Source organism: Erythrolamprus reginae, chromosome 4 (assembly GCF_031021105.1).
Source record: "Erythrolamprus reginae isolate rEryReg1 chromosome 4, rEryReg1.hap1, whole genome shotgun sequence".
NCBI lineage: Eukaryota > Metazoa > Chordata > Lepidosauria > Squamata > Dipsadidae > Erythrolamprus > Erythrolamprus reginae.
In genome coordinates this window covers 112,155,996-112,183,900 of record NC_091953.1, presented here as the reverse complement: position 1 = coordinate 112,183,900, position 27,905 = coordinate 112,155,996, and the positions used below count along the sequence as shown (strand labels likewise).

The following is a 27,905-nucleotide window of genomic DNA, read 5'->3' as shown; positions in this document are numbered from 1 at the left end:
TAATTAATCGATTAATGAATTAATGAATTAATCGATTAATCGATTAATGAATTAATCGATTAATGAATTAATTAATTAATAAAATTAATTAATTAATTAATTAATAAACAAACAAAAAACAAACTGTGAGCGATTTTGTAAACGTGCACAAAATGCAGTTAAATATAACTACATTTAATGAATTATGACTGCAACCTGACAATGGTTTGGTTTTCTCTCTTCCAAACTTTATTTCCTTAAGAGAAAAAAGGGAGACACACTGAGGAAAAAGTTATACACATCATTTTAAAAGAAGCTGCTGGGCTACAACGTAATCTTTGTATGATTACTTTCTATTGCAAACAGTAGCTATACCTTGGATATTTAACAGTTTTGGTCTATGAGTATACCTAAATTATTATAAGGATTCATGCAATACAAATTTGGTTAGTAAGTTGTTAAAAATTAGGCAGTAGCTGTGTTTTAGCGAGGCCATTTAAATTAAGCATATCAACTGTTTTTTGTTTTTTCCTCTTTGAATAAATTTGAAAAGATTGAAAAGAACCAATTTGAAAATTATCTAAGGAAAGAGAGGTCACAGATTTTGGAAAAAATAAAAGTACTTTCTCATACATAGAACAAAAGTACAAAACGTAATAGTTGATGCTGCTCATGATCCAGTGATGACCACTTCCTTAAATGGCTTGGCTGTAAGGAGAGTTAATTAAAATAATATAAAATTAATTTATGCATCATTATCACAATGCACTTATGTGATCCCAGATCATTAAAAAAAAGCACTGCATGTAAAAGATCTATTGATGACAATTAGTCATAGAAGTTAAGTATACTTTTAACTTCAAATGGAACATTCTGAATATTGAGATCTGGTGATGAATCAGAGAACAAGGTATTATATTATAAGCCTATCATTTATTTCTATTTAAAAAAGTTTATGGCAGGCCAATTTGGAAGACTAGATGCAAAATTAGATGATCTAATCTGATCAGTATGGCTTTTGTGACATCACATTACAAAATGATTTGGTTACAGAATGAAGAAAGTATAAGAATGCTTCTACTAAATGAAACCATTGAGTACTAAAAGCTATTTTTAAAAAAGTGATATCTGATCTTTTTGTAATTTCACAGAACTTTGTTAAAAAGAACTTTGTTAAAAAGAAAATTTTACACTCATAAAATAGATACTGTTCTAAGAGAATGAGCTTTGATGGCTAAGAAAATCGAGAGTTCTGGCTTTGAAACTGCCACAAATGAATTTCAATCACCACAGTGTCCTCTTTTCTTTTCTTTTTAAATAATGTGATAATAAATCACAAAAAGGATGTTTTATAAAAAAAATGACTTATAAATGTTAGATTTATTATGGCTAGTACACACTATGCTCTAATAGTTTTAGAAAAATCAAGGACAAACTCATTTCAGCTTCTTATACATTTTTTGCAAGCTTTTGTTTCAAGATGCTCAGATGTTTCTGAGAAATAAAGGCAAACTTGGGTAAAGGTCTACCCAACATATGGGCATTGATATTTTGATTTAGACTACAAGATGAAAACCAATCAGAAATTTAAATATTGATAGTTCCCATTCCCAGATAAATTAGAGTGCATGGAGCAATTGGAAGAGCCTAAGATGAAGAGTTGACCTTTTTCCTCCTTCAGTATTTACTTTTATTTATATGGCCATCCTCGTTGCAAAATCAACTCTAGAGCAGCAATTTTCCGTTCTCACCAAAGCAATTGTTATACAAGTACAATGATACCTTGTCTTACAAACTTAATTGGTTCCGGGACGAGGTTCTTAAGGTGAAAAGTTTGTTAGACGAAACAATGTTTCCCATAGGAATCAATGGAAAAGCGATTAACGCGTGCAAGCCCAAAATTCACCCCTTTTGCCAGCTGAAGTGCCCGTTTTTGCACTGCTGGGATTCTTCTTAGGCTCCCCTTCATAGGAAACCCCACCTCTGGACTTCTGTGTTTTTGCGATGCTGCAGGGGAATCCCAGCAGGGGAATCCCAGCATCGCAAAAACAAGCGCTTCACTGGCAACGGAAGTCTGGAGGTGGGGTTTCCCAGCGAAGGGAGCCTCAGTGAAATCGCAGCATCACAAAAACACCGAAGTCTTCGAAACCCCACCTCCGGACCTCTGTGTTATTGCGATGATGCAATTTCACTGAGGCTCCCCTCACTGGGAAACCCCACCTCCAGACTTCTGTTGCCAGCGAAGCACCCGTTTTTGCTGGGATTCCCCTGCTGGGATTTCCCTGCAGCATCACAAAAACACAGAAGTCCAGAGGTGGGTTTTCCCATGGATGGGAGCCTCAGGGGGAACCCAGCAGTGCATAAACGGGTGCTTTGCTGGCAACGGAGGTCTGGAGGCGGGGCATCCCAGCGGCGGCGGTGGGTTTGTAAGGTAAAAATAGTTTGTAAGAAGAGGCAAAAGAATCTTAAACTCTGGGTTTGTATCTCGAAAAGTTTGTATGATGAGGCGTTTGTAAGACGAGGTATCACTGTAATTCCACCTACTCCTAACTAGGTTCAATCTGATATTTTTTTAAAAAATGAGTAAAAAACTTGAGAAGAATCTTCAAGCTAGATTCTGCTTCAATTTTTTTATTCATGAGGGGGCATATTCTTAAGTGGTTCTCAACCTGGGAGTCGGGACCCCTTTGGGGGTGTTGAATGACCGTTTCACAGGGGTTGCCTGTGACCATGGGAAAAGACAAATTTCCCATAGTGTTGGGAACTAAAGCTTCTATTCTGGCGCCTTGGAATATATTTCTCAATCTGACCAATCAGGTATTTACAGTGGGGGTGTCCCTTTGAACTTTCTGCTAATCAGCTTAAAGCTCTGTTGGGAGAATTGGCGCTAAACTTATGGTTGAGGGTCACCACAACATAAGGAACTGTATTAAGGGGCCATGGCATTAGAAAAGTTGACAACCACTGCTTCAAGTCAAAGTTACACTACAAGCACACACATTCATTAAAAGGATCCTAAAACTTGTTTCATGCCGATTATGCATTTCTCCTTTTTTACTTGGTGCCCACATGCCTGAAAGTTTTGTAGGGTGGCCCTAAGTCTGCTGAAAAGGTGTTCCTCATTTTCACCCAATATGAGGATGCCATCAAAATAAGGAAGCACCCCTGGGAGGCCCTGCAGTAAGCGCTACATCATGCTTTGAAAAAGCCCCGGGGCAACGTTTACTCCAAACTGCTGGCAGTTGCATTTAAAAGCTCCTCTATGGGTTACTATCAATTTCCGGTCACAATTCAAAGTGTTGGTTATGACCTATAAAGCCCTTCATGGCATCGGACCATAATATCTCCGGGACCGCCTTCTGCCGCATGAATCCCAGCAACCGGTTAGGTCCCACAGTCATTTGGCGGGACCCAGGAGAAGAGCCTTCTCTGTGGCAGCCCCGACCCTCTGGAACCAGCTCCCCCCAGATATCATAGTTGCCCCCACCCTCCTTGCCTTTCGCAAGCTCCTTAAAACCCACCTCTGTCGTCAGACATGGGGGAATTGAAATTTTTCCCCTTCCCCCTAGGCTTATAGAATTTATACATGGTATGCTTGTTTGTATGATTGGTCTCTTAAATTGGGGTTTTTTAGATTACTTTTTAATATTAGATTTGTTACATTGTTTTCTTTATTGTTGTTAGCCGCCCCGAGTCTTCGGAGAGGGGCAGCATACAAATCTAATTAATAATAATAATAATAATAATAACAACAACAACAACTATTGTCTGGGCTTCTGCAGTAGCGGTGTCCACCAGCAGTTGCTGGTAGGCTTGGGCCAATCTAATTTAGCGAAAATTTGGCCACTACCTAAGGAATGTAGATGTTGGATCAAAAGCACCAGCTATGGGTTTTGTTGTAGCACCTTATTAATGGTGAATTTGTAATTCATGCACACATGAATAGACCCATCAGGCTTCATTGGAATGACAATGGGGGTCTCCCATGTGGAGTGGTCAATGGGTTCTAGAGCCACTTGGGCAATGAGCTTGTCCAATTGTTCATCCACCTTGGAACATAGTGCAAAAGGGTTTCTTCATGCCTTAAGCCTAATGGGGTGACACTGGAGTCTAGGTTAAATGAGAAGACAGTCATCGAAGACAGCCTGAAAGTCCAGCAGCAGTTGGTCCAATTCATCTCCCTTGACCTGGGGCAAGCTGGATTGATGGATTCGCCATCGTGTTGGTGGCAATGGTAAAACTCATTCCTGCTGACTATCAGGGTTGCTGCAGGGACTTAATGTTCTTTCAGCATCGTTTGGAGTGTTGTCCAGGAGTTGGACTTCATGTCTATGGGTACTGCCAGGGTTTGAGCCATTTTCATAAATTTTAGAGCCACAGCAGGTTGGAAAGCGAGCCCTCTTCCTGTTCTCCAGCAGATCCTGGAAGCTGTTGGTTTCCAGAAACATACAAAAACGGCTCATGTATGTTTTCCATTCTTCGGGCATAGATTGCTGGAGCGGGAGGTGATTGAGTAGCCATCCTCAGGCTTCACCAAGCAGGACAATAGTTACTTCTAAGATGGCCACAGATGCCGTGAGGTGTCTTCTTCAAGTACCTTCATCGCCAGTGTTATATTGAGCGGAAATGAAGAGGCAAGGCGTAGGAGCAATTCAGCACCCTTATTAATCAGTAGCTGAAAGTAATACACAATTCCGGCAGGTTATGGGGAAGCCGCTTTTAAAGGCTTTCCTATAGCCAGCTGGCCACCGACAAGCAGTTTAGTTCTCCCGCCACTAAACTAGCCAATCAGCGATGGCTATGCAAATCTGTGCCACGTCAGCTGTACGTAACAGTCTTCATTTCTAATAAATGAGCCTGCTGTGTGAGAAACATGTAACTGATCTTCCCTACCTAGTATATCAACATCTTCTACTTTTACCAACGGTCAGACACTGACGAGTTCTTCAACAAAGCTGGGCTTTCTTAATAACAACAGTTGTACAAACATAAGGTTCTCTTTGTTAAAGAGAAACAGACATCAAAAAGCACTAAAACATGGAGCTTTAAACCCCTTTTTTGTTTGGGGGGAAAAAATGTGTTTGAACCGAGGTGTTTCTGGTTATGGGTGAACGCAATGAGAATTCAGCTGCAACAAATAGGCAGCCATTCCCTATGAAGGACTAATTAGATCCATCTGAGAAGCTATGTCTACGCTGCTTTACACGTTTCAAAAAAAAGAAAGAAAGCTGTGCTCTAGTCTTTTGAAAAGACTACATCAAAACAGTTAGTCACAGCTGATGCACATCTAGTCAGTACAGTAGTGTTATTTCCTTTTCATGCTATAAAGCCTTAAGAGCCACATTAAAGTCATGGTAATAAGCCTGTCTTGCCATGAGAAAGGCAATGAAATTTAGAGCAAAGAAAGAGAGCTTTGGCAGGATCATTCTGAGAACTCTCCCCACTGGGCATGAATTTCAGATGAAATAGCTTGCACATCAGACATGTTCCATTAATGAAACAGTTAAAAATGAAGAGCTAATATCCAGGATGCAGAGAGTTAACTATTTCTTTGGCAGATTTATATCTGGCACTTCAACTTTATCCTGAAAATGCTAGTAGATATAACTGAGTATGGGCAAACCAGCAGCAGGAGTTCACGGTTATAAGCTATGACTTCAAAGCAGATGGTCACAGTCTACCTACTGTGCAATTATGTGTGTCTCTTTTATTTCAGTCATGCCAAACATTAAGATTGGCATAGACAGTGTAGGCTTACAGCAGAATTCAGATGTTTGCTAACACCGGGACCCAAACCCAAGGACCTAGCAATAAAAACAGTGACACCCAAATAACTTGTTGAAAGATTCAAAATACATCGGGAATAACCATTAGAACCTATTTGCTTTTAGTGCTAAAGCTTTTCCTAAATAGTGGATCTATGGCCATAAGCCAGAAATGGCATGGAGTGGAACTCAATTCTGGTTCCTCTAATGGGAAAAATAAACATTATTATCCCCAAACGACAAAACAGAAAGAGTAACAACATAACAAAATATGAGCTGGGGTGGCGCAGCAGGTAGAGTGCTGTACTGCAGGCCACTGAAGCTGACTTGTAGATCTGAAGGTCAACGGTTCAAATCTCATCACCGGCTTAAGGTTGACTCAGCCTTCCATCCTTCCGAGGTGGGTAAAATGAGGACCCGGATTGTGGGGGCAATATGCTGGTTCTTTTAAAAAGTGCTATTGCTAAAATGCTGTAAGACACCCTGAGTCTAAGGAGAAGGGCGTCATAAAAATGGAATGAATGAATGAATAAATAAATAAAAAACAATCAAACAAACAAACAAACTTTAAAATTAAATTTTGCAACAGATTATTTTCAACGTATGAATTCTGGTTAATTAGGAGGTCTATAATGAACATGCAGCAAAAGTAAAAGAAAGAGCTAGAGCCATGTCCCTTGGCCATAGGAACTAGAAAAGAAGGAACCAACACTTGTTAGTTCTAGAATGTCCAAACTGAAACTCCACAACAGAATCCAGAAATGTACAGAAGTTTTTAAAAAGAAGCATTTCCTTTTAAAAGTGGAATGCTATATCCCATCACTTTCATTGAAAGACCCAGAATTCCCGTATTTTTAAACCATATTTTGGAAGTAATACCAAATCATCTAAAATTATGCCAATATATATCCATAAGAACAATTGATAAGAAAAATAGACAAGAAAAAAATATCTTCGGGCAACAATTAAAAAAGAGATAATTGATATAATAGAAAATCTATTAGGATAAATGAAATAAAGAAAAACAATTCCCTTTAATTATCATTCCGGATACTTGAGGAGAATGTATGTATGTATGTATGTATGCATGTATGTGTGGGGGGGGATGTATGGATGTTATGTATTGTATAATATTCTGTCCATTAGATGGAAGCAAATAACAGACCTGACTCAATTGATTTCACTGTGTTGTCTTTTGACTTGGGCCTGATATTGATCTTGCCCAACTAAAACTCTAATCTTATCATATGTATCCTGATAGATTCAGTATAATGATGCTGAATATATAATGTCTCTGTGTTAGTAAGATTAGCTATATGTACAGTGGTACCTTTAATATTTATCTCCTCATTTTATTTACTCCTCTAATGTGAAAAAGAAGCTCTATACAAGGCTGGACTATTATTATTATTATTATTATTATTATTATTATTATTATTATTATTATTATTATTATTATTATTATTATTGACAAAATTGAACGGGTCCAAAGACAGGCTACAAGAATGGTGGAAGGTCTTAAGCATATCAGGAAAGACTTAATGAACTCAATCTGTATAGTCTGGAGGACAGAAGGAAAAGGGGGGACATGATCGAAACATTTAAATATGTTAAAGGGTTAAATAAGGTCCAGGAGGGAAGTGTTTTTAATAGGAAAGTGAACACAAGAACAAGGGGACACAATCTGAAGTTAGTTGGGGGAAAGATCAAAAGCAACATGAGAAAATATTATTTTACTGAAAGAGTAGTAGATCCTTGGAACAAACTTCCAGCAGACGTGGTAGATAAATCCACAGTAACTGAATTTAAACATGCCTGGGATAAACATATATCCATCCTAAGATAAAATACAGAAAATAGTATAAGGGCAGAATAGATGGACCATGAGGTCTTTTTCTGCCGTCAGACTTCTATTATTATTATTATTATTATTATTATTATTATTATTATTATTATTTAGATTTGTATGCCGCCCCTCTCCGAAGACTCTAAGCGGCTCACAACAGCAAAGCACAGTACAAATCCAATGATTAAAAAACAGTTAAAACCCTTAATATAAAAACAGTCATACACCCCAAACAAACCATACATAAAATGGAATGGCCAGGGGGAATCAATTTCCCCATGCCTGGGTTTTTAGGAGTTTACAAAAGGCAAGGAGAGTGGGGGGCAGTCCTGATCTCCAGGGGGAGTTGATTCCAGAGGGTTGGGGCCACCACAGAGGAGGCTCTTCCCCTGGGTCCCGCCAGCTGACATTGTTTCATCGACGGGACCCGGAGAAGGCCAACTCTGTGGGACCTAATCGGTCGCTGGGATTTGTGCGGCAGAAGGCAGTCCCGGAAGTATTCTGGTCCGATGCCATGAAAGGCTTTATAGGTCATAACCAACACTTTGAATTGTGACTGGAAACTGATCCGCAACCAATGCAGACTGCCTAGTGTTGATGTGACCTAGGCATATCTGGGAAACCCCATGATTGCTCTCGCAGCTGCATTCTGCACGATCTGAAGTTTCCGAACACTCTTCAAAGGTAGCCCCATGTAGAGAGCGTTACAGTAGTCGAACCTCGAGGTGATGAGGTTTATTCTGAAACATCCATTTTTTAAAAGACAGCATGTGAGAAAGATGAGTGGGGGGGACCAATTATGGTTAGAAGGTGTATTTAATCAACAAGGTCATTAAGCAATGGAAGTAAGATTTCAAAATAAAAGTGAGCGTGAAAATGTGCTTGTAAAGAAAATATTTCAACATAGTATACATATTTATATGGAAGAAACATGTTAAATGTTACTGGAGAAGATACAAGTTTGCTCACTAATCAAAATGCATTATCTGAACCAAAACATCACAATAAAACTATTTCAAGCTAAAACTAACAACTTTAATTTTAAAATGTTTTTTTCCCCACGCTGGTACTTTCATAAAAGCAGTGAAATATTTCCTGATGTGAGAAGATGGCAGATGAAACTTTTCCCCAGAAAATCTGCAAATATAACTGTTCCTTATTTTGGTTTCCAGCCACAAAGCAAGATAAAGTCTGTTGGAAGTAAACTCATTGAAGAAATGGTTCCTCTGAATTCCATATCAGGACATACCAGGTGCGATTGCAGGGACAGTAAAAAGACAAAGTCACAAAATAAAAACTACTCTGAATTTCAAAGTAAAATATTTTATATTTACAGTATACAGTTGGAAGTATGGCACCGGACCAGGTTATCTCTCGGACCGCCTTCTGCCGCACAAATCCCAGCGACCAATTAGGTCCCACAGAGTGGGCCTTCTCCGGGTCCCGTCAACTAAACAATGTCATTTGGCGGGACCCAGGGGAAGAGCTTTCTCTGTGGTGGCCCCGGCCCTCTGGAACCAACTCCCCCCCAGAGATTAGAATAGCCCCCACCCTTCTTGCCTTTCGTAAGCTTCTTAAAACCCACCTCTGTCGTCAGGCATGGGGGAACTAAGATATTCTTTCCCCCTAGGCTTCTACAATTTATGTGTGGTATGTTTGTATGTATGATTGGTTTTAAAATAAGGGTTTTTAGCTGTTTTAGTATTGGATTGTCGCATGTTGTTTTTACCACTGTTGTTAGCCGCCCCGAGTCTACGGAGAGGGGCAGCATACAAATCAAATAACTAACTAACTAACTAACTAACTAACTAACTAACTAACTAACTAACTAACTAACTAACTAACTAACTAAATAAATAAATAAATAAATAAATAAATACCGTAAATAATACTTCCAAAGCTAAAAATTTCGATTTATTCCCAAGATATTTAATATCAGGAAGGAATACAAAATGAGCAAATTTAATGTTTTCCAATTGAGAGATATACACAGCAGAGAGTAAAATAAACCAAACAAATAATGAGGGAGCACGACTGAGTTAGGAGGGGACTCACTCCACAACTATTTGTATTCATTCTTTTGTTCCTGACCAAACAGTCTCTGTGGAGTAGAATATAGGACAGTATAATTCTAAGAACTAAATCTTTTATATATTGTTTATTATGTGTACAGTGTTCCCTCGATTTTCGCGGGTTCGAACTTCGCAAATAGCCTATACCACGGTTTCTCAAAAAATATTAATTAAAAAATACTTCGCAGGTTTTTTTCTATATCACGGTTTTTCCTGCCCAATGATGTCATACTAATAATTTTTGCAAATAAATAACACAAAAAATATTATTAATAATTATGTTTATAAATATCAGGATCACTAAGTGTCTTATTCAATGGTGAGTACCAGTAATAATGGTGAGTAAATGGTTGTTAAGGGAATGGGAAATGGTAATTTAAGGGTTTAAAGTGTTAAGGGAAGGCTTGTGATACTGTCCATAGCCAAAAATGGTGTATTTACTTCCACATCTCTACTTCGTGGAAATTCGACTTTCGCAGGCAGTCTCTGAACGCATCCCCCGCAAAAATCGAGGGAACACTGTATATACATTTAGTTGTTGTACTCAATGTGTTTAAATCAAGTATGTTATAGCAATAGACAATAAACCTATGTTTCTAACTTTTACTATTAGTTTTGCTTCAAATTTAAAGCAGTATTTGTCCTGTAAATAATCTCTAAAAGGAAGTATGTTGACACCATTTCAAAGCCAAATTATTCTCTACAAATTAACTTCTTGAAAGATCAGGGTAGTTCATAGATCCCACAATGAATGGAATAATTGTAAAGTAAGGGCCTGATTTTGAGGAAGGGCATACATTATACATGTAGTCCTTGACTTAAGACCGCAACTGGGATTGGAATTACTGTTGCTAAACAAAACCTGCTACCTCCCCACAACCATGTCATTGGGGAAGATTGAAGGAAGTTGCAAGCCCCCAGATGCTCGAGATGTGACAAGGATTGGGGAGGGTCCACAAGATTATGAGTTACTACATGTGAATTCATGTGCATTCTGAAACACCCTTTGCTATTTCCTGTACTGTTAAGAAAGCATAGGTCCCAGTTGCAAGGCAGGCTCAAACAGGGAATTACCATGGACTTGTTGTATACAGTAGTCCCTCACCTATCGCTGGTGTTACGTTCCAGACCTGGCCGCGATAGGTGAAATCCGCGATGGGGAATTTATCGACTGATAGTACTTATTTAAGTATTTATATTGTAATTGTTTGGTAAGTTTTCATTGTTTTAAGTGTTTATAAACCCTTCCCACACAGTATTTATTTTAGATACAGTATTTAAATACAGTATTTAAAATTTTAGATTTTTTTTAAAAAAAAACCCTGCCGATCGAGTTCGGCAGGCTGTTTAAATCTGCCGATCGACTTCCTCAGAAACCCGCGATGAAGTGAAGCCGCAGTAGGTGAAGCGCGGTATAGCGAGGGACTACTGTAAACCCAAAAGGGCAAGGTCTGACTGTCCTACCCCTTAAATGCCTTTGAGCCTCATCTAGTCTTTCCCAGGCAAATCTGCGAGTCTGGGAAGTAGATATAGTAGTTAGTTTGAATTCTATACAGATAGTCCTTGACTTAGGACAATAATTGAGCCCAAAATTTCTGTTGCTAAGCAAGGCATTTGTTAGGTGAGTTTTGCCCCTATTTTACAAGCTTTCTTCCTACCGTTAATGTAATTACTGCAGTTATTCATAACAATGTTGTTTAGTGAATCTGGCTTCCTCATTGACTTTGCCCATCAGAAAGTCACAAATATGACTCTGGATCACTGCAACCATCATGTGTCAGTTGTCAAGCATCTGAATTTTGATCATGTGATCATGGGGATGCTGGAACAGTTGTAAGCGTGAAAAACAATAAGTCGCTTTTTTCCAACGCTAACATGTTGTAACTTTGAATGATCACTAAATGAACGGTTGTAAGTCAAGGCCTACTTGTACATTTGTGTCTGGTTGTTCATGCCTAACATTCACATTTATTCTGACATATGTTCCTGATGATTACATTACATAAGATGCTTTGGATGAAATAAATCTAGTCTCCAAAACATTAAATCAAAACACACTTGAGAGGTTTTAAGGTACAACAAGATTGTACCTAGAGTTAGATCAACAGAAATATTTATTTATTTATTTATTTATTCATCCATCCATCCATCCATCCATCCATCTATCCATCCATCCATCCATCCATCCATCCATCCATTCAATTTTTTAATGCCGCCCTTCTCCTTAGACTCAGGGTGGCTTACAACATGTTAGCAATAGCACTTTTTAACAGAACCAGCATATTGCCCCCACAATCCGGGTCCTCACTTTACCCACCTCGGAAGGATGGAAGGCTGAGTCAACCTTGAGCCGGTGATGAGATTTGAACCGCTGACCTACAGATCTACAGTCAGCTTTAGTGGCCTACTGTACTGCACTCTATCTACTGCGCCACCTCCCTCTCTGAAAACTATTTGGGTGTTTTATTTAGTCTACGTCTTGGAACCTTAATCAAATATACCACACAATTACAAAATGTTATTTATTACAATAACGAGAATACTTACAAAGAAAGTGGATCCTTGATGAGAAGCTACAACTGAATGTGTTGTGTCTCCAAGCTGGACATATAATTCCCATTTTTCTGAATCTGGTTGAACAAGAGAAATCCTAAAACAAAACAAGGCAACATATTATAAATAGCTTCAGTTAAGTTAATTAAGCTGGTTTAAGAGAGGTTATCCCTATCAATCCAGGCAAGAAAATTTTTATAGAATTGAATAATATCACAACAAATTATATCTGGCAAAGGAAAAAACCTAGAATAAAACAAAAATTACTACAAGATGTAAAAGAAAGGGAAGTATAAGAGTACCGAATTTGAAATTATATTATCATGCGGCCGCCCTAACGTGGATTAAAGAATGGCTCACACTTGAAAACAGAAAAATTCTCATGTTAGAAGGACACAATTTTTTATTAAGATGGCATGCTTACATTTGGAATGGAAAATACAGAACACATCCATATTTTCAAATATATATACAGTATTTAGAAAGTCATTACTACAAATCTGGCTCGATATAAAAAAATATCACTACCAAAGGACACCAAAATGGATCTCCCTATTAGAACAAAATTAGAACAAAACAAGAACCTAAATTCTTTAGTCTGACATGACATAATGGTAACTTGGAGGCAGATGTATCTACATTCTAATTCTCCTTCGAGATTTAGGGTTGCTCTGTAAATAAGCAATATCAGAAATATTGTTCTCCGTCTTTATCTTAAAACATAAACAAGCTGAACTATTTTTTTATTAATAACAAAACTGCAGTATGAGATCTCAGTGTTAAAACAGAGAAATACACAGTACACAATACTTATAACAGTCCTTACTATAAATTTGAGTCTTTGAAAACAGATCAAATTACAAATTTTAAGAGAAAGAAGCAATATTTGAATAAGGTGAACCAGTCGCCTTGTGCACCAGTTGCGACCCTACTTGGACAGGGAGTCACTGGTCACAGTCACTCATGCCCTCATCACCTCGAGGCTCGACTACTGTAACGCTCTCTACATGGGGCTACCTTTGAAAAATGTTCGGAAACTTCAGATCGTGCAGAATGCAGCTGCAAGAGCAATCATGGGCTTTCCCAAATATGCCCATATTACACCAACACTCCACAGTCTGCATTGGTTGCCAATCAGCTTCCGGTCACAATTCAAAGTGTTGGTTATGACCTATAAAGCCCTTCATGGCACCGGACCAGATTATCTCAGGGACCGCCTTCTGCTGCACGAATCCCAGTGACCAGTTAGGTCCCACAGAGTGGATCTTCTCCGGGTCCCGTCAACCAAACAATGTCACTTGGCGGGACCCAAGGGAAGAGCCTTCTCTGTGGCGGCCCCGGCCCTCTGGAACCAACTCCCCCCAAAGATTAGAATTGCCCCCACCCTCCTTGCCTTTCGTAAGCTACTTAAAACCCACCTCTGCTGTCAGGCATGGGGGAATTGAGATCCTCTTCCCCCTAGGCCTTTACAATTCTATGCATGGTATGTATGTATGTATGTTTGGTTTTTATATTAATGGGTTTTTAATCGTTTTAGTATTGGATTACTATTGTACACTGTTTTATTGTTGCTGTTAGCCGCCCCGAGTCTCCGGAGAGGGGCGGCATACAAATCCAATAAATAAATAAATAAATAAAATAAATAAATAAATAATACAACAGTCCTTACTGTAAATTTGAGTCTTTGAAAACAGATCAAATTACAAATTTTAAGAGAAAGAAGTAATATTTGAATATATTTCTGGAAAGAAACACTTCAAAGATCAAGAAGTATATAAATGAGTTTAGATCAGTATACTGTCTTTATAATCATACCAAGGAGTTTTGTCCTTTCATACTGTCCTTAAACTGCATTCGACTCTGATGTTCGAGACATCTGACAATGTTTAGGGTAGGCCAGCTGCTTACCATACTGATCATAATTTCACATTGTTACCCTATGCTCTCTCCCATCCTTTTCATTGGGCTACCTGTTCATTATCATAATTGGCCCACTTTTCTCCTTGAGTTCCTCTCCTGTGAGATTGTATGCCTAAACATATGTTTGGTGATTTCATTACACCAGAAGCCTATCCCTTTTCAGTTCTCTACAAATACGACAAATAATCCTATACCAGGCTATTTTTCTTAATTACATCTATAGAAAGAGACGCCTCGTGAACTTAATCCCATTTAGGAAAATATGTTACATCATCAAGAAACTTGCTGACAACCAGAAACTTAGATGACAAAACAAGTATTAACAATGGAACTGAATTCTCAATGTACACTACAGCAGTGATTTTCAACCTTTTTTGAGCCGCGGCACATTTTTTACATTTACGAAACCCTGGGGCACATTGAGGGGGTGGTGGTAAAAAAAGTTTGGACAAAAAAATTCTCTCTCTTCCTAACCTTTTGCTTTATCTTTCTCTCCCTCCCTCTTTCACTCCCTTCCTTCCTCTTTCTTTCTCTCTCTCTCCATCCCTCTTTCTCTTCCTTCCTTCCTCTCTTTTTTGCTCTCTTTCTCTCTCCCTCCCTCCCTCCCTCTATGTCTTTCTCTCTCTCTTCTTCCCTCCCTCTTTCTCTCTCTCTCTTGCTTTCTTTCTCTCTCTCTTGTTCTCTTTCTCTCTTGCTCACTCTTTCTCTTTCTTTCTTTCTCTCTTTTTTTCTCTCTCTTTCTCTCTCTTGCTTTCTTTCTCTCTCTCATTCTCTTTCTCTCTCGCTCACTCTTTCTCTTTCTCTCTCGCTCACTCTTTCTCTTTCTTTCTTTCTCTCTTTCTTTCTCGCTCTCTTGATTTCTTTCTCTCTTTCTTTCTCTCTCTCTTGCTTTCTCTCTCTCTCTGAGCTTCGCGGCACACCTGATCATGTCTCGTGGCACACTGGTTAAAAACACTGCACTGCAGTATGTAAATTAAAACCATAATCTGTATATAAAGCAATCAATCTTAAACTATAACAGCAAATTCATAGATTTAAAAGATTCAGTACCCTAGATAAATCAAGTTTTATTGAAATTTTTATATAAAGTTAATTGTTCAACACAGTAATTTACGACATATCTGAGGTACAATTCCTTATATCTTCAGTTTAAAACACATACAGGTAGCCTTCAATTTATAACAGCTTGTTTAGTGACATTTCAAATTCACAGTAGCACTGAAAAAAGTGACTTACAAACATTTTTCACATAATCATTGCAGCATCCACATGGGGTCATGTGATCAGCTTTTGCGATCTTATTCATTCATTCATTCATTCATTCATTCATTCATTCATTCATTCATTCGATTTTTATGCCGCCCTTCTCCTTAGACTCAGGGCGGCTTACAACATGTTAGAAATAGCACTTTTTAACAGAGCTAGGCTATTGCCCCCACAATCCGGGTCCTCATTTTACCCACCTCGGAAGGATGGAAGGCTGAGTCAACCTTGAGCCGGTGATGAGATTTGAACCGCTGACCTTCAGATCTACAGTCAGCTTCAGTGGCCTGCAGTACAGCACTCTACCTGCTGCGCCACCCCGGCTCATTCAGACAAGCAAAATCAATGGGTATTCCAGATTCACTTAACAACCATGTTACCAACTTAACCACAAAGTTCAGCTTCTATTTCGTGAAAGTGTCAGCAGTAAGGCCATTATCAGCCATCTGGAGCCATGGACAAGCTGAAAGAAAAGGCCGCATATTCACAGCCAGTTCACTAGTATAGCTTTTATATGGATATGTTGGAGGCAGCTTCTATAGTAGAATTCTGTGCATGCAGAAGATAACCTCAACAGCTAACCACAGTTCACAACTAAACCTAATTAAAGTCTTCACTGCAGCAGGCTTTCTTGTAAAAATATATTTTATTCTTCTTAGCAAAATGTTTCTCTAAATAAACTATCACCTTTACATTTAACCACTATAACAAACCACCCACAATGCTATCATACAACTACTATAACATCCACCACTGCAACCACCCACAAATCAATAACCACTAACCACAGCCATGCAAGGGTGTTATTTCTTTTATATAGGTTACAGCCAATCAGGTTGCAGCACAGTTAGCAAACCCATGATTACATATATATTGCCCACAAGATCATATGCTGCAACGTCCTACCTGTCGGCAACTACTTCAGCTTCAACCACAACAACACAAGAGCACACAACAGATTTAAACTTAATATTAACCGCTCCAAACTTGACTGTAAAAAATATGACTTCAGCAACCGAGTTGTCGAAGCGTGGAACTCATTACCGGACTCCATAGTGTCCTCCCCAAACCCCCAACACTTTACTCTTAGATTATCTACGGTTGACCTATCCAGATTCCTAAGAGGTCAGTAAGGGGCGAGTACAAGTGCACTAGAGTGCCTTCCATCCCCTGTCCTATTGCTCTCCTATATCTCCTATTCCTTTCTTCTATTCCTATATCTCTTCTTCTATTTTTTCATTGATATGTTCTATTCCTATATCTTCTTTTCTATTCTTTCATAGATATAGTTTACTATGAATAACTCCTCTATAACCTTCATCATGTATTTTACTCTCTCTCTCTCTCTCTCTCTCTCTCTCTGTGTGTGTGTGTGTATGTGTGTATATGTAGATTGTTCTGAGTTCGGGTTTTGCCCTGTGTAATATTTTGCATGTCTATGCGACGTTTCGGTGAAATCACATTCACCATCATCAGGCTGAAGTTCCAAGCTTCGTGTTGTTGTAAAATGGAATGTTTGCAACTGTCATTTCTTCCTAGTATATAGTGTGGGGGTGGAGATTTGGTTTGAATGTAGCAAATAGATTGGGTGATTATGTTTTAGTGATCTGATTGGTTGGTGTAATCATAATTATTAGAAGGATTGACATGGTGATTTTTATGAAGTGTTTTTTGTTTAAGGCAATCCTTCTAATAATTATGATTACACCAACCAATCAGATCACTAAAACATAATCACCCAATCTATTTGCTACATTCAAACCAAATCTCCACCCCACACTATATACTAGGAAGAAATGACAGTTGCAAACATTCCATTTTACAACAACACGAAGCTTACAACTTCAGCCTGATGATGGTGAATGTGATTTCACCGAAACGTCGCATAGACATGCAAAATATTACACAGGGCAAAACCCGAACTCAGAACAATCTACATACATATACCCGTGAAAATTTATGAAAACAAATATATATATACTCAGAACAATCTACATATATATATATATATATATATATATATATATATATATATACACACACACACACACACACACACACACACACACACACACAAACTCTCATTGTGTATTGGACAAAATAAATAAATAAAATAAAAATACTGATTATGTCTTACATCAGCCTTTCCTATGGTTACAGACCATTTTCTTGCATTGTAATATTACTTCAAGAAATAAACCTATTTCTGACAGTTTCAACAACTCAAATTACTCTATGTTGCATATAAAACTTTTCTCTTGACTAATTTGCTAGCTTCAGATCTAGAACAGCTCTTCATTTGCTGTTCTTTTTAAGCCTAATGTAGTTCAGACAGCAAATCAAGATGATCAGATATTCTTGGTAGATGCCACTTATTTATCTGGAATTAGCCAATGTTTCTCTTCCTGAAGCTCCCTGGATGATAGGACATTTTTAGCGAAACCTGCAAATCTGGGACAGGGGTGGGTTCCAACTTACTTTGCTGCTGGTTTGCCCCCTTATGCGCAAGCACGGGCATGCCACATCGGCATGCATGCACAGTAATGAAACACAGAGCTAGGATTGTACAGCAGGTAGAGTGCTGTACTGCAGGCCACTGAAGATGACTGTAGATCTGCCCTGAGTCTAAGGAGAAGGGCGGCATAAAAATCAAATAAATAAATAAATCCCTTTAAAAAAAAATGTAAGCCAAAAAAATGATGGCGACTGCATGCATAGTGCCGGAACTTGGCTCCTGCCCATGAGCAAAAGGGGGAAAAAATTAAAAATTCAAAACAATTATTTTTTTAAAACGTAGCAGCACCCACAGACTGGCTCCAATGGATCCAGTTGGGTGACATCATCATGACATCACTAGTGGGTCACTACCAGTTCAGGTGAAACGGTTCAAACAAGGAGGAACGCACCCCTGCTCCGGGACATGTTTTATAAAATTCATATGTCGGCTGTTATTTAGTTTCAGAGGTTCATAATTTAACAATTACCTGAGTGCTGTGATTACCATTGCTGTTTGTGCCTCTTCCCCACTTTTTCATCTTTTGAATATTAGAAAAAAAAAGATCTTTTTGAAGAGTAGACAGCTGTTGTTCTGGTTTCAGCTAGAGTTTTTTCTCAGAGGTGCAAATTACCGTAAGTTCTTTGGTTTCTACTATTATGCCAATACGATGGAAAGGGAGAAGAAATATAATTGAGCTATGTTCCCCTACCCCTGAGCTTCCCGTTTGATAAAAATAAGAGAGTTTTTCTTCTGCAAAAAAACCATCAATAAACAAAATAGCTCAACAGTAAGATAGACACATTTTCATTTTATCAGATACCTACATATCAAGATAAAAGTGGAACGAGAAAAATTCCAAAAAGAATAAAACTACTGGCAAGAGAAATAAATATTTAAACATTTAGCAATGTACAGCTTATTTAAAAACCAACAAAAGTACTATTGCTAACATGTTGTAAGCCGCCCTGAGTCTAAGGAGAAGGGCAGCATAAAAAATGAATTTATATATATATACACATACTGTAGCCTAGAGGATAATTCTCTGCCTTACAAGGCAAAGGTTGCAGGTTCAAGTCCCAGTGGGTATGGCTAGCTGATGAGGCCAAAATAAGGCCGAAATAGATCTATCCTAGTCTCCCTTAATTTTCAAATTCAGCAAAAAACAACAACCATGTGACACATACAGATAGAATTGTCAGCTATCAATAAATTAACTGCCTTGGAAATGGCCCTGGGTTGGGCCAAGAGGCAAATAAGGAGCTGTGATGTTCCTTCAATATACCAGGGTGATTCGACACAAAATGTAACCCTTCCCTGGTACAGAGCTGAAAGGACTGGATACTGTAGCCTAGAGGTTAATTATCTGCCTTACAAGGCAAAGGTTGCAGGTTCAAGTCCCAGTGAGGGTATGGCTAGCTGATGAGGCCAAAATAAGGCCGAAATAGATCTATCCTAGTCTTCCTTAATTTTCAAATTCAGCAAAAACATGTGACATATATATGTGTGTGTGTGTGTGTGTGTGTTTATGTATGTATGTATGTATGTATGTATGTATGTATGTATGTATGTATGTATGTATGTATGTATTTGTTTTCGTAGATGAAGGTCTTGGCATATTCAGGTTTCTTCCCATGTACGTTTCAGAGATTTCTGGCAATGTATCGACGAGGTCCCACTCATCATCTTCAGGCTGGTGTTTTTGTCTTTGTGCTACGGTGAACACAGACAAAGGCACCAGCCTGAAGATGAGATGTGGGACATCATCGAAACGTCACCAGAAATCTCTGAAACTTACACGGGAAGAACCCCGAATATGCCAAGAACAAACATCTCAATTGAAGTCCCTTTTGTCCAGATTTAAAAATGCCAAGTTCTTGTATTGGAAGTTGAGTCCACTTAAGTTGCCAGAATCTGCTGAGTAATAGATGAATGAGTGCAAGAGAAAACGCAAGCAATGAATGTTCTGTTTCAATAGGCTTAGTATCTGAGAATTTGTTTTGTATCAACCATACATCACAGCATACAGTTATCAGCAAGAAGGGTTTCTTGAATAAGTGCATGGAAGCACTTCATGTGTTCAAGTGGTGAAGGTTCAAGTGGTGAAGGTCAAAGAGAGAGCTGTCCAATTGGTACTTGATTTTACACTCGCTCTTTCAGACAGCACGTGACAACATGCAAATGAAGAAAAGACTGAAGAGGTCTGAAGCTGGTACATAACTCTGTTTCACTTCAGTAGAAGCGGCAAATGTAGGTGATTTATCGCAACTGTGAAGAACCTATCCTTCATTTCATCACAGAGCAACTGAATGAACTTCACAATTTTCTTCCCGTGGAATCTATAACAGGACAATTCTGAAAACAGTGACAAATGTCTTTGTCATGTCAATGAAGACATGATAAAGAGGTCCACTTGCTACATTTCTCCTGGACTTGTCTCATGGCTACTGTAGTCCATTCTAGATGTTCCTCTGGGAACATTAACCCCCCAATCACTTTTTTTCTTATTTTCCTCTCCAAAAACTAAGGTGTGTCTTATAGTCTGAAAAAATACGGTAAATACTAAAAAAAACCACATTACCATAAAATAACAATCATGCAATACAAAACCCAACATTATTTCTAAACTATATAACATCCAAAACGATGTGTTCTGCCAGGCTCTCTGGTATGAGCCTCCTGAAAATTCAAGGGTACAAATTTCAGACACACACACAAGTTTGAAAATTCAAAACAATGTTCTTTATCACAAAATTCAAAAGAAACAAAGCACTCTTTTTGTATTGCAAATAGCACTCGTACCAAAACAACCTGGTAGTCTGTACAATTTCCTTAATCAGTCCTTAAGTACTTAGCTTGCAGCTGTGAAGAAACGTCACAGCCCTTCTTCTTCCACGAAGTGAAACACACACACACTTTGCTCTGCTTTGGTTTCAAAGTTGTGAAAAATCAACAAACAAAGTCCGGAAACAGCAAGGCAGTCCTGAAGAACAATGATCAGATAATCTTCCACAACAGCCAAACCCACCGGCTGCTATTTATATCAGCAGCAATAATTACTGGAGCCCCACCCAAACACAGGTGGCCTCTCTTATCTCCTGTAATATGTCCTAAATTGGTCTCTTCTACACATAACTTTGCGCCTGCGTGGGTCCAAGACTTCCACATCTGAATTGATCGAAGATAATGGAGATTGACTTCCTGGGCTGTGTGCCAAGCTTCCCTCTTCCAAGTCACTCCCACCTTCTTCTTCGTCCAAGGAAACTGAACTACCTCCACATTCCCTGGGGCAGGAGCTGGGCCAGAGCTAACCACAACACAATGTAAACTCCATTCATTATTGTGGTATCTATTCTATTCTATTTAAGCTTTGATAGTCATTAATCTACCTCCATATATGAAAGTGAATTATTCGGTTTGCAGGAAAAAATGATGGATATTCCCATCTACACTTGAAACTACTTTAGATAATACTTAAAAGATTTTAAGAGAGAATATGCTTCATTAAATTTTGAAGCATTAGTTGACAAAGAAAGTAAAACTACATTAATATCTCTCTTTTACATTCACGGGGAAGATCAAATCAACCCCAACATTGAAAAACAATTTTGCACGACCGTGACCTAAACTAAGAAGCTATTTTTGCTTCCTTCTGCACAATTACCTATTTCAGCCGCTAAATAAAAATGATACATTGACTTTAAACAATACCAATGGTCAAATAATAATTAAGAAATCCTTCATCATAACTTTCACAGTTGGAGGCCTGTAAATGATCAAGAATAAATGTGTTATATTTCTTAGCCACTGAGAACAATTTCTAAATACAAATCTTTACAACTGAAATGGGGGGGGGGGGGATGGGGGGGAAACTTCAGAAAGTGGGCCATTCATCTGAATCAAATTCAGAGAATTTCCAGGACTGTGAAAAGAAATGTTATGCAAGCACATCAATGTATTCTGTGGGGGTAGACTGAACCAGCTACATGGAGACTACAAAGGAGCCCTCCCATGGCTCATGAATAAGTTGAGGAAATGATCAGAAAAAAAAATAGAGAGATGTTTAGACAGATGGCCCACTTAAAATGCCTGGGACAGGGCATAAGCAATTTTAATGAAACTTTAGATCTAGCGTAAAAATTGTGGTTTTCTTTTAAAAGGGAAGGGCAAGAGGAATAAAGGCAAATGCATTTTTAACAGTTCGCATACCACTCACTTTATGGCAGAAAAGACAAAACAATTTCAGCGTTGTTTGTTTAAAAGTTCAAATCCAGAAACATCTTTAAACAGTGTCTTTACAGAATTTTTGATATAAAGATGAAAAGAATTTTAAACAGAAGCTGATTGCCAAACTAAGGGAAAAATGCTCTCCTGTTTAAATGTTATCAGTGTTTTCACACAAAACAGTTTAAAACACCGCAGAAAGATTAAAAGCAGAACTTTTTGTTTCTATTTTTCTAGCGTTTTGCCTTCTTTAGAAAAGTGACTCGTTTTCCTATTCTCTCAAGCTCAAAGACAAAAAGAACATTACAGAGTACAGAAAAGGAAGCTGTGCTGTAAAGTTTAGCTTTTTAAATACATTTTCTTTAAAATATGTAACTCTATGAACGTATGTTTTTTGTTGACACAGCAAGTTTCTTTACAACATTCAAGTTTCAAAATAAGATTTAATTTTCAATGCCAATGCTGCAAAAACTCACATATCTTCTGTATAAAAAAAAACTACCAAATTAAGATATCAAGCAATAGTTTGAAACAAGTTCAATAACAAAGATTTAGCTTTGATATCTGAATTGAAAGGTTTTATAGCATCTCACACAAATATTATACGAAACTGTGGTGACCATTGTTGTATATTTGGGAGCTCTAATTATGGCATAGCATGGTTAACTTTGATGAATAGAACACAGAATATAGAAAAATAGAGTTGGAAAGTGTTCTGTCTGGGTTCCCCCAGACCTCAACACCAACTGGAAAAAATAAGCAGACACTCTGGTAAAAGCCAAAAGTATTTTATAACTGGAAAAAATAAGCACAGAGGAAAACCTGTTCTTCCCAACAGACAGGATATAATACGGTACAGCAGGGTCCTGATGTCCAGACAATACAGCAAGCTTCTTGCTGGCACACCCCCCCAAGGTTTCAATAGTCAAAGGCACAAACCAGGATTCCAAGACGCCAAAGTTCACAGCCAGGTCCCACGACTCTCAAAGATAAAACTCCACAAGCCAGGAAGGGTGGGTCTGCCTTTTAGCCTTTCCCAAGAGCACCACACCCAAACCCAGCTGTTGCCACTTTAATGCTGAAAGTATTTAGCCAATTGATTCCGTCTCTGAGTAGCTCTTCGTTGTCGCAGATCAATTATGGCTTGTGCACTTTCCTCTAAGGAATCCAGGCTGCTTGCTGGGGAGAGCTCCCCCTGGTGGGACTCTGGCTGTCCTCCCTCTTCTTCAGCCTGGGATTCCTCCTCCTCGTCTGTCTGCACCTCCTGTTCCTCAGCCTCTCCCTCTGAGCTGGAAACCGACAGAAGGTCAGCCGTTCCCGGAGGGGCCTCAGACGGAACCACAACAGAAAGGGACTTTGGACATCTTCTAGGCCAAAGAAGGGAACTGAGGATTCATTTTGAAATAAGAGCTCTTTATACACACACATTCAGAAGCCATGATACAAAAAATTAGAACAAACCACACATTTTAGATGTTGGGCAAAGTGGTTGAGAAATTATATGAATCCCATCTCTGCAGTAAACCCTAATTTGACATACATTGATGTGGTCTGAGTTGTGAGAAAGTAGGAACTAATCAAGAAAAATATCATGGCGGTATGGTTAATAATAGAGTGAAAGATATTGACTTGGTATTCAACAGCTAGGAAAAAACAAATTCAATGCTAGGGATCACTAGGAAAGAATACCTCTGGAACCACCTTCTACCGCATGAATCCCAGCGGCCGATAAGGTCCCACAGAGTTGGCCTTCTCCAGGTCCCATCGATTAAACAATGTCGTTTGGCGGGCCCAGGGGAAGAGCCTTCTCTGTGGCGGCCCTGGCCCTCTGGAATCAACTCCCCCCCAGAGATTAGAACTGCCCCCACCCTCCTTGTCTTTCGAAAATTACTTAAGACCCACCTGTATCGCCAGGCATGGGGGAACTAAGACACCTCCCCCAGGCTTTTATATTTTATGTATGGTATGTGTGTGTAGCATGGTTTTTAAATGATGGCTTTTTTAGATGTTTTTTAATATTAGATTTCTTTCCATTGTGACATTGTTGTTATTATTATTGTTGTGAGCCGCCCCGAGTCTTCGGAGAGGGGCGGCATACAAATCTAATAAAAGAAAAGAAGAAAGAAAGATACTGTGGGCAAATCTAAAATTTTAAATGATTAGGGGCCTCTAGTCCCCTAATCTTTTTTATTGCTGTTCTGTGCGCTCTTTTCAGAGTCGCAACATCTTTTTTGTATTGTGGCGACCAGAGCCCAGGGTGGCCTTCTAAGGCTTTGTAAAGTGGTACTAGAACTTCATGTGACTTGAATTCTATCCTTCTAATAATGCAGCAAAGGACTGAATTTGCTTTTTTGGCTGCTGCTGCTGCACCGTTAGCTCACATTTAAGTAATTGTCCAAAAGGACTACAAGATTTCCTCTCACAGTTACTAGCATTAAACCAGGTTTCACCTACTCTGTATCTATACAGTTGGGGGGGGGGGGATTGCCTAAAAGTAAAACTTTAGTTTTATCTACCCTAAATTTAATTTTGTTAAATAGGGCCCAGTGTTTAAATCTGTCAAAATCTTTTTGAGTCTTGAGATTTTCATTTGGGATGTTGGCAATTCCTGCCAACTTAGAGATGTCTGCAAATTTCATAAGTTCCCCTTCTGTTCCCTCGGCCAGATCAGTCAGTCAGACAGACGGACAGACAGACAGACGGACGGACGGACGGACATACAGACAAGCATTGCTTGCTGTAAGATTTTCAATCTTTTGTGGTTTCTCAATAGGTGAGGACAAAGGGCAATACAGTGTTCCCTCGATTTTTGCGGGTTCAAACTTCGCGAATAGTCTATACCACGGTTTCTCAAACAAAATTAATTAAAAAAATACTTTTTTCTATACCACGTTTTTTCCTGCCCGATGACATCATACGTCATCACCAAACTAATAAACTAATAATTTTTGTAAATAAATAACAAAAAAAATAATTATTGTTAATAAATAATTATGTTTATAAATATCAGGATCACTGTGTCTTATTCAATGGTGAGTACCAGTAATAATGGTGAGTAAATGGTTGTTAAGGGAATGGAAATGGTAATTTAGGGGTTTAAAGTGTTAAGAGATGGCTTGTGATACTGTCTATAGCCAAAAATGGTGTATTTACTTCCGCATCTCTACTTCGCGGAAATTCGACTTTCGCGGTCGGTCTTGGAAAGCATCCCCTGCGAAAATCGAGGGAACACTGTATAATATTTGAACAATGCAGAAAGTAGTTCTAAAATATTTGTCAGCCATCTCAGTCAATCTGACAGGAAAATCGACAAGATGAACCAATTCTACTTTATTGCAAACCGCTTTAACAGAAGGCACAAATTTCCCACCTACACTTTTAAGTTCTGTATCCATTAAGGTGGATCCTACTAAGTTTCTCTGATTTCATGCCACTCTTGTCTAATTTTTTCCCAGGCATCAACTCTTCCACTCTTTCCCTGGGTTCATTAATACATTCCATTACTTTTTCTAAAGGTAAAACTAAAGCCTCAATACATCTGGAGGTATTACTCTCTGACAACCATTTGATTCAGAATAAAAGATGGGACTAGACCAGTGTTTTTCAACCAGTGTGCTGTGGCACACTAGTGTGCCGCAAGACATGGTCAGGTGTGCCGCGAAGCTCAGAGAGAAAGAAAGCAAGAGAGAGAGAAAGAAAGCAAGAAAGAGAGAGAGAGAAAGAGAACAAGAGAGAGAGAAAGAAAGCAAGAGAGAGAACAAGAGAAAGAAAGAGAGAAAGAGAGAGAGAGAGAGAAAGAGAAAGAAAGCAAGAGAGAGAGAAAGAAGGGAGGGAAGGAGAGAGAGAGAAAGACATAGAGGGAGGGAGGGAGAAAGAGAGGAAGGAAGGAAGAGAAAGAGGAAGGGAGAAAAAATAGAGTGAAGGGGAGGAAGAGAGAGAATTTTTTTGTCCAAACTTTTTTTAGCCGCCCCCCCTAAAAAATGCCACAGCTCAAAAAAGGTTGAAAATCACTGGACTAGACAACCCAGGCCCCCTTGGGTCATCATTTCATATCCCATGACTCAGTTGCTAAGATGTCTCCACTCCGTTCGCCTTAATGCACCATGCCACCATTTCACAGAATGTTTAACAGTCTGCCACTCAATCAGTTTTTCATCTGGTCTTACACAGGACTTGTGGGGTTGACTTTATTTCTTGTCTAGACTGCAACCCGTCCCAAAGTAATCTATTTCAAAATGTCCTTGGGGCCAGAATTACAACTGAGTATCTAAGAACTGGATTTTGATTCCTGTCAGAAGAGAAATTTATCTCACTTGGAGTTGTTTAATGAAAACATTAGCAAAAATGGAATAATTTGAAGTCTATCAATTCAAAATAAGGAAGAGTTAGGTTTGTTAGGGAACATTCTGACTTTATTTATAAAGCTGTGTCACTGTGCCTATTTATGCCCAAGAGTTTTCTGTAATGTACTTTATGACAATACACAAATTACGTGCATTCCTCATAGACATGATGTACTGTTTGTTTGTTTGTTTGTTTGTTTGTTGATTATTTATTTATTTATTTATTTATTCATTCATTCATTCATTCATTCATTCATTCATTCATTCATTCATTCATTCATTTATTTATTTATTTATTTATTTATTTATTTATTTATTTATTTATTTATTTATTTATTTATTTATTTATTTATTTATTTATTTATTTATTGGATTTGTATGCTGCCCCTCTCCGTAGACTCGGGGCGGCTAAGAGCAACAATAAAACAGTGTACAATAGTAATCTAATACTAAAAACGATTAAAAACCCATTAATATAAAAACCAAACATACATACATACATACCATGCATAGAATTGTAAAGGCCTAGGGGGAAAGAGGATCTCAATTCCCCCATGCCTGATGGCAGAGGTGGGTTTTAAGTAGCAAGGAGGGTGGGGGCAATTCTAATCTCTGGGGGGAGTTGGTAAAGACAAAGGGTAATTAAAACTTCTATACATCAAATACTGATGAAGGATATAAGATAACATTAATACTATTTTTTTTTAAAAGAGGAAATCGTTGTTCCTGCTTTATCCAGAGAAAGCAAAGATTCATAAATGGGTAATTGCTGGAATCACTGGAATTTGGTATCTGTAAGTGTACTTTATATTTTTCAGGTGGAAAGGAGTTAAACATTTTTAAATGATTTTTCAACCCGAGACTGGCATTATTTGATTCATTCAAACTGATATAAATAAATCCCATTCAAAAGCTGGTTTTAACTGCGTTTAAAATTAATACCTTTTTTGTAACTTTGAAACCTATTCATTTTCACGATTGGACAAGAAGTATAAAAAGAAAGTCATAGATGACAGGGGGAAAAGATTAATTTGAAAAAAAGGTAATAAAAAAAAGATAAAAAGAAAGTGCCAAAAATGGATTTATCCTGAGATATTAATGTTAAGGACATTATAAAGAAACTTTCTATCTGTACCAACAATCTTAATGAAGAGGAACTGGGTCATTTGCTGCTATCTACATTGTCTCTTTAAACAATTTTCTAAATACCAGTAGCTACATGTTCATTAAAAGGGATTTTTGAAATGGCTTTGGAAATACATGATGACTGAACAACAGCAAGGAAGAGCTGGCTCCAATCAGTGCAAATATTTAGCACTCATCATTTTGTCACACTGCTGTCCATCTCTCCACTTGTCTTGTGCTTCTTGGCACAATATATGTAATGTATCTTTTTCCAATATACGTAAGCGCTTGTTACTAACAAAATACTAACCAGGCTGAAAA

The 27,905-nt window shown here is 38.3% G+C and overlaps 1 protein-coding gene across 1 annotated transcript in view; it reads right to left on the bottom strand.

Annotated features, from left to right (window-relative positions):
• The window catches only part of PCCA (propionyl-CoA carboxylase subunit alpha), a 326,677-nt gene that overhangs the window by 98,127 nt on the left and 200,645 nt on the right, over window positions 1-27,905 (bottom strand). Inside the window, exon 19 of the mRNA XM_070751229.1 lies at window positions 12,210-12,312. Within this exon, the coding sequence (XP_070607330.1) occupies window positions 12,210-12,312 (103 nt within the window). The remainder of the gene's footprint in view (window positions 1-12,209; window positions 12,313-27,905) is intronic.